The 8,485-nt window shown below is 29.6% G+C and overlaps 1 protein-coding gene across 1 annotated transcript in view; it reads right to left on the reverse strand.

Annotated features, from left to right (window-relative positions):
* The window catches only part of LOC119604754 (bifunctional heparan sulfate N-deacetylase/N-sulfotransferase), a gene marked incomplete at its 5' end in the record, with an annotated part of 16,395 nt that continues 7,910 nt past the window's right edge, over positions 1–8,485 (reverse strand). Inside the window, 2 exon segments of the mRNA XM_037957567.1 lie at positions 1–286; positions 8,416–8,485. The exon segment at positions 8,416–8,485 is cut by the window's right edge and continues 283 nt beyond it. Of these exon segments, the coding sequence (XP_037813495.1) occupies positions 184–286; positions 8,416–8,485 (173 nt within the window).

The raw sequence follows: 8,485 nt of genomic DNA on the forward strand, positions 1-8,485 counted from the left end.
GTGGTTTATGTTGTTATAGTGATTGTTGTGTGACTTCTGTTGATGAATTTCGTGAATTTCTTCAAGTGGTTTTTGTTGTTGCTGTTGTAGTTGTAGTTGTAATGATGTTGGCTTAAAGATTAACAATCGTTGCAATTGTTTTCTTAATCTTGCACGCAATTTACGTAACTTGTGCTGCTGCTATCACGTACCCGTTGACAGGTCATCTTTAAGCCACTGTGGAATGGGACGTGCTCCGAGTTTCTTTAAAAGTTTCACTAAAGCTGTATTATGACTTAAATAATATCTGAAAATAAGAAAAGAAAGAAAATAAGTGAAACAAATACAAGAAAATAGTTTTTTTATTATTAAAAAACTAAAAATTTTAAATCATATTACAACTTATATGATTCATTTTGTAGACAAATGTATAGACAACATCATAAACAAACTCTAAACTAAAGACTGATTTTTAGTTGAGGCTATAGGATGAACTTTAATTTAGACCGTAGACTGCTCTATAGACAAGACTTTCAACTGATCTATATAATAGTATTGATCTAAAATAAAGACTAAATAAAGAAGTAAAGACTATAAACTGATATTTAGTTAAGTCTAAAGACTGATCTATAGCAAATACTACAGACTGATCTATAGTCAAGACTACAGACTGATCTACAGTCAAGACAATAGACTGATCTACAGTCAAGACTATATACTGATCTTAGTCGAGATTATAGACTGATCTTCTGTAAAGATTATATACTGATCTACAATCAAGACTATATACTGATCTATAGTCAAGGCTATTTACTGATCTATAGTCAGTACTATAGATTGATCCATAGTCGAGACTATAGACTGATATACAATCAATAATATAGACCGATCTATAGTAATGATCTATGGTCAAGACTATAGACTGATTTACAGTCAAGACTGTGGACTGATCTATAGTAAAGACTATAAACTGATCTACAGTCAAGACTATAGACTGATCTATAGTCAAGACTATAGACTGATCTATAGTAAAGACTGTAGACTATTCTATAGTCAAGACTATAGACTGATCTACAGTCAAGACTATAGAGTGATCCATAGTTAAAACTATAGACTGATCTACAGTTAAGACTGTAGACCAATCTATAGTCAATACTATAGACTGATCTATAGTAAAGACTATAGACCGATCTATAGTAAAGACTATAGACCGATCTATAGTAACGACTGTAGACTGATCTATGGTTAAGACTATAGATTGTAGACTGATCTATAGTCAAGACTATTGACTAGTCTATAGTCAAGACCATTGTCTAACCTATGGTCAATACTGTAGGCTGATCTATAGTAAAGACAATAAACAGCTCTATAGTAAAGACTGTAGACTGAACTATAGTCAAGACTATAGACTGATCTACAGTCAAGACTACAGAGTGATCTATATTCAAAACTATAGACTGATCTATAGTTAAGACTGTAGACTAATCTATATACTATATAGACTGTAGACTAATCTATGTACTATATAGTAAAGACTATAGACTGATCTATAGTAACGACTGTAGACTGATTTATGGTTAAGACTATAGATTGTAGACTGATCTACAGTCAAGACTATAGACTGATCTATAGTCAAGACTATTGACTAGTCTATAGTCAAGACCATTGTCTAATCTATAGTCAATACTGTAGGCTGATCTATAGTAAAGACTATAAACAGCTCTATAGTAAAGACTGTAGACTGAACTATAGTCAAGACTATAGACTGATCTACAGTCAAAACTATAGACTGATCTATAGTAAAGACTGCAGACTGATCTATAGTTAGGACTATAGATTATAGGCTGATCCATAGTCAAGACTATAGACTGATCTATAGTCAAGATTATAGACTGATCTATAGTTAAGACTATAGACTAATCTATAGTCAATACTATAAACTGATCTATAGTTAAGACTGTAAAATATTCTATAGTCAAGACTATAAATTGATCTATAGTCAAGACTATAAACTGATCTACAGTCAAGACTATTGAATGATCTAAGTGACTAGTTTTGGACTGAATCTAAATAACTTTCAGTGTTTTTCTTAATTATTTTACCAGTGTAAATGCAAATATTAAACAACTTTTAATTGAATTATTAAACAGATTAGAGTACATACTTTCTTTAATTAATAGAAAAATGCCTTAATAAACAGAAAAACTAATTAATAAAGTGTTTCTCTAGAATTTCTATATTTACTTTCTATTTATTTGCTTAAAATGAAAAGCAAAATTCTAAAATATAATTTATATAATAAAACATAACTATTTGTTAATAAAGCAACAATATTATCTAACTAAATAAATTCTCAAGACTAAAAGGAAAAAAAGAAAAATACCACATACAAATTAAAAATATATTTATTTATCTTGTAATAAACCTCAATAAGAAAACTACAATATTTTATCATATTTCTTGCTTATTATTATTTCTAATAAGAATACTTAAAGGCAATAAACAAGAAAGAATAAAAAATATATATATTTATCTTTGTAGAATCATCGACATTTAACCCATTCATTTACATTCTAGCGACTGTAGTTGTAATAAAAAAAATAGAAGAGAAGACAGAAAGAAACTATAATTTTCAAGTATGTTTGTTTGGTTAGTGCCCTCTAAAGTGTATCTACTTGGTTGGGATGGTAGTCTTTCAATAACTAAAGTCAAACAACCAGTTATATTTGCCTCATCCATTTGCCCCTCTGCCCCAATACAAACTAACTTATTCGCAGACAATCAAAACAATATAAAATAGAACTTTAAAGAGGTTCAACAATTTTATTCATAAAAGTATAACAAAACGTGCTTATTATAATATAAAAATCTACTTTGTACACTTTTATCTTTATTTTTTTCTTTTACACATTCCGTTGAAGAAAGAAATTGAGAAAAAGACATAATTTATTTTTTTTATAAATTTCAATAATAAAAAGATTATGCAAGCGTTAAATTTTTCATAATCTCATGTATTCATTTCGTCAATCGTTTAATCTTTCATCTCTCTATCTACCACAACTCATCAACCTACTTTTTTTGAATTGCGAATCTGAGATATAATTAAGTATATAAAGATAAAAGAGAGAACATGCATTAATCATTATTTAATTAGTTGTTTATTTTAATCACTTTAAAAATTATTGTTATAATAACATTTCATTTCATCCATAAATATTTAAGTTTGTAGGCGTATGAGTAATATTTTGGGTATTCAAATGAAATTTTATAAATCATACGTACAGTGATCTAGAAAAGTGTTTCATTTGGAAATATTTTGGAACCTTGTAAACAAATTTATAAACAAATCTGAAGTGAAGTCTATAACAGTCGTATATGCAAGATCATAAAACGATCTATAGTCTAGACTATAACTAAGCAATAGCCAAGACTGTCGACTGATCTGTAGTCAATACTACAGACTGATCTGTAGTCAATAATACAGACTGATCTGTAGTCAATACTACAGACTGATCTGTAGTCAATACTACAGACTGATCTGTAGCCAATACTACAGAATGATCTGTAGTCTATTCTACAGACTGATCTGTAGTCAATACTACAGACTTATCTGTAGTCAATACTACAGACTGATCTGTAGTCAATACTACAAACTGATCTGTAGTCAACACTACAGACTGATCTGTAGTTAATACTACAGAATGATTTGTAGTCTATTCTATAGACTGATCTGTTGTCAATTCTACAGACTGATCTGTAGTCAATACTACAGACTGATCTGTAGTCAGTAATACAGACTGATCTGTAGTCAATACTACAGACTGATCTGTAGTCAATGCTACAGACTGATCTGTAGTTAATACTACAGAATGATCTGTAGTCAATACTACAGACTGATCTGTAGTCAATAATACAGACTGATCTGTAGTCAATACTACAGACTGATCTGTAGTCAATACTACATGCTGATCTGTAGTCAAAAAGTTAAGACTAAAATAGTCAATACTATGGAGTGCATATGGACATGGATCTTTAGTTGGTTAAACAGATCGATGTTTAGTCAATACTATAGATTGGTCTATATTCAAAACTATAAACTAATCTATAGTCATTAATATAGACTGATCTATATTTAAGCTATAGTCATATAGAGCAAGACTATAATCAGATATTAAGACATGATTATAATTTGATCTATAATGAAGATCAAATTCGAGATCTATAGTCAAGACTACAGACTAAACTAAAGTCAAGATCTATAGTCATGAATATACCTGATCTTAAGTTAAGACGATAGATCAATCAACAGTTAAGATATATATAGATCTATAGTTGGAACTGGTCAGTGAGTGAGATTAACATTGATCCATAGCCAAGATTACAAGCTGATACTAAGTGAGAACTACAAGTCTATTGATATAGTCAGGACTATAGACAGATCTACAGATATGTGGTGAATACTTTAGACTGATCAGTAGTAAAGCCAATGGACTGATCACTAGTTAAGATCAGACTATACACAGAGGGAAAAGGAAATATACACGCCTGGTACCAAATTGACACACAAAGACAAAGAGTTTATCATTTTTCAATAACATCCGTTGTCAAAGTATATACATACGTACGACAACACTATTTTAAAAATTTTACACACATCCGTTGTCTAAATGTTAACAAACGTGATAAGCTCACTATTGGCAACGGATTGTTTGTCAATAGTGAGCTCACCACGTTTGTTAACATTTAGACAACGGATGTGTATAAAATTTAGATTTCGACAACGAATTGTTGCAATGTTGTCAACATTACATAGTGTTGTCGTATGTATGTATGTATATACTTTGACAACGGATGGTATTGAAAAATTATAAACAAATTTGGTACCAGGCGTGTATATTTCTAAATCTAAAATCTGAACTATCAAGACTGTTCTACAGTCAATATTGATCTTTAATTAAGATTATCGATTGATATATAGTCAAGACTATACATCGATCTATAATTAAGAACAAATATTGATCTTTTGTCAAGAATATAGTATGATCTTAAACCTATAAACAGTTCTATAGTCTTGACTAAAGATCAGTCCATAAAAAAACTATAAAGATTTTGAACTTTATTATTTGATTATAAATGTATATCTCATCGATTGCCAAGTTTTGTTCGCATCCCACTGGCAGTTAATAAATTATAACCTGAACAAATTCAACTTTAACCTTTGAGTTTGAAGAAATTTCCCCATCAAATGATATTTCACACCGACCCACACACACACCATAACATAAAACACAATAAACTATAGTTTGCTAAAAACATGACTAAACTATAGAGAGATAAAAGTTTTCAATAAAGAAAATTATTCTTTTTTGAAAAAACGGAAAAACATGAAAATGAAATGAAAAATTTTTCTTGCGTGTCTGATGTCAGGCATTATGACACGATTTCGCACTTTTCAAACTCATCAACACATCTATTGACATGTCATACACTCATAACTTATGAACAATAATGATTTATGAAAGGTAAACTGGCAAGAGGAACCACCACTACAGCAGAACAACTAGTACACTCACACACAAAATATCCAAATTTACTTAAAACTTTTAGCAGGAATCAACCTTTAGTTGGGTTTTTTTTCTATTTTTGAACATAATTTAAATTTATTTTATGCAGATACGATGGAATAAACGAATATTTAAAGTATGCTAATAGAGAAAAAGTGGGTAAAAAAAAAATCACAAAATGAAACATTTACATATTATAAAAAAGTGATGGGAAACAAACCGAAATTTTTAAATCTTTCACTTTTTATGTTTAATGTATATAGTTGTTGCTGGTTTTTACTGCTTCCACTGCTTGTCGTAATGGTGTTTTTGTTACTTAATGTCAACCCGTATTATTTTGCAAACTGATTGAAATAGTTTTGTAGAACATTTAAGGTTTTTACCAAAAATAGGAAAAAAAAAAAACAAAAAACGGAACTAAAAGAAAAACAACGTCTAAAAAGCAAACAGAATACACACAATGAAAATAACAATGATGATGACGAACCCGACCAGAGAATGATATAGAGTTGACGAGCTCTGATGAGGATGTTGCTGCTGCCATTGATGACAACGATGATGAGATGGACGTTGAAAAATGCAAATTTTTCCTTTTATACAAGCATGTGAACTAAATAAAGCTTTTGAAATTCATATAAAAAAGTAAAATGACAACAAGAACTATAGTGTAGAAACACAAAAAATAGTTTGAAGAACTTAGGGAAAAAAAGTTTGGATGAACAAAATCAAGGATTTGAAAATGTTAGCGGTTGTATTCTGGGGGAGAGTTTGAAAAGTATATCTATCTATCCATCTATCTATCTATCTATCTATCTATCTATCTATCTATCTATCTATCTATCTATCTATCTATCTATCTATCTATCTATCTATCTATCTATCTATCTATCTATCTAATTCCAAAGATTATTTTAATGAGAAGGGTCTTCTTCCCTTCCCTATCTATCTATCTATCTATCTATCTATCTATCTATCTATCTATCTATCTATCTATCTATCTATCTATCTATCTATCTATCTATCTATCTATCTATCTATCTATCTATCTATCTATCTATCTATCTATCTATCTATTTATCTATCTATCTATCTATCTATCTATCTATCTATCTATCTATCTATCTATCTATCTATCTATCTATCTATCTATCTATCTATCTATCTATCTATCTATCTATCTAATTCCAAAGATTATTTTCTATCTATCTATCTATCTATCTATCTATCTATCTATCTATCTATCTATCTATCTATCTATCTATCTATCTATCTATCTAATTCCAAAGATTATTTTAATGAGAAGGGTCTTCTTCCCTTCCTATCTATCTATCTATCTATCTATCTATCTATCTATCTATCTATCTATCTATCTATCTATCTATCTATCTATCTATCTATCTATCTATCTATCTATCTATCTATCTATCTATCTATCTATCTATCTATCTATCTATCTATCTATTATCTATTATCTATCTATCTATCTATCTATCTATCTATCTATCTATCTATCTATCTATCTATCTATCTATCTATCTATCTATCTATCTATCTATCTATCTATCTATCTATCTATCTATCTATCTATCTATCTATCTATCTATCTATCTATCTATCTATCTATCTATCTATCTATCTATCTATCTATCTATCTATCTATCTATCTATCTATCTATCTATCTATCTAATTCCAAAGATTATTTTAATGAGAAGGGTCTTCTCCCTTATACAGTTTAGTTCCATCAATCTCCCCCTTTTACTAAATGTAACAACTCATTAAAACGATTTCTTTGTAACTACTTACGATAAAAAACTAAAGAGCAAAAAAAAGTCGCAAAAAATCCATGGAAACCTAAAATATTCTATTTATAGAAATCATTTGTAACACCCTGAATAAATTTAAAAAATTTCAACTCCTTTTTTCCTCATTCTTCGTAATTGCTACAGTCACAGTTTCGCTAACGTTTCGACTCCCACTTCTCTTAACCCCATGTTGGTTCGACGTAATGATAAATTTAACATTCCTTTACAAAAAGGAAAAAGTTTAACCAGAAAATTTAGAAGATGAAGAATACAAGACAGGGAAGCAGAAGAAAAAAGGAAAGTAAAAAATTGTTCGCATTTAAAAATGTAGACACATCCATCATTTTTGGATGGCTCAAACTTAAACAGGCAGTGTCAGTCTGCCAGTCACTGGGAGGTAGAGAGATAGAGAAGTGATGTGACGTGGTGGTGGCGTTAGTTCGCCGAGCAACTACTAAACAACAACTGGAGGAGATTTAAGGATGAAAAAAAAAAAAAAAAAACAATGAAACGACAATTCTTGTTTTCGTACAAGTAACACAAATACCCACATTTTATGATGTGAAAATAGATTAAAAAAAAGTTGTGGTGACTAGGGTTTTTATAAAGAGAATTTTCTTTTTAGTTAAAATTTTCGATAATAGTTTTCCGTATATGTACATATTTTCTATACATTTTTTTTAGAAAATTTTGGAAAAATTTTCTTAAAATTTTTCTTTAAAAAATTTCTTTTTAGAATAAATTTTTGGTTATTTTTGGAATTTTCGAAATTTTGAAAGTCCCAAAAGTTGTGAAAAATTCGGAAATTGAAAACCCCTGAGCCAGCATCATCAAACTGCCACAGTCAGTCACTCATCCAGTCATTTACTCAGTTAACGTAAAAATTTTACAAATGTTTTATGTTTTTGTTCTTGTATCATTTTCTACGTAACATTGAACTGAATTTGATAAAATGAAGAGGAGGCTACATGCTTCCTTCCCTTTAGCACTAGTTTTTTTTTAACCAAGTCTTTTTACTTTCTCTTATTCATGTTTAAATTACACTGTCTCACCACTATATGTAACTTACCTTTGTAACAATTTAGCACTACGTTCATCCATGGGCGGATATTGACGACCCTTTGATTTGCCCAAACATT

The sequence above is a fragment of the Lucilia sericata genome, unplaced genomic scaffold (assembly GCF_015586225.1).
Source record: "Lucilia sericata isolate MDLA Ls3-8-SP2 unplaced genomic scaffold, ASM1558622v1 Contig000426F_arrow, whole genome shotgun sequence".
NCBI lineage: Eukaryota > Metazoa > Arthropoda > Insecta > Diptera > Calliphoridae > Lucilia > Lucilia sericata.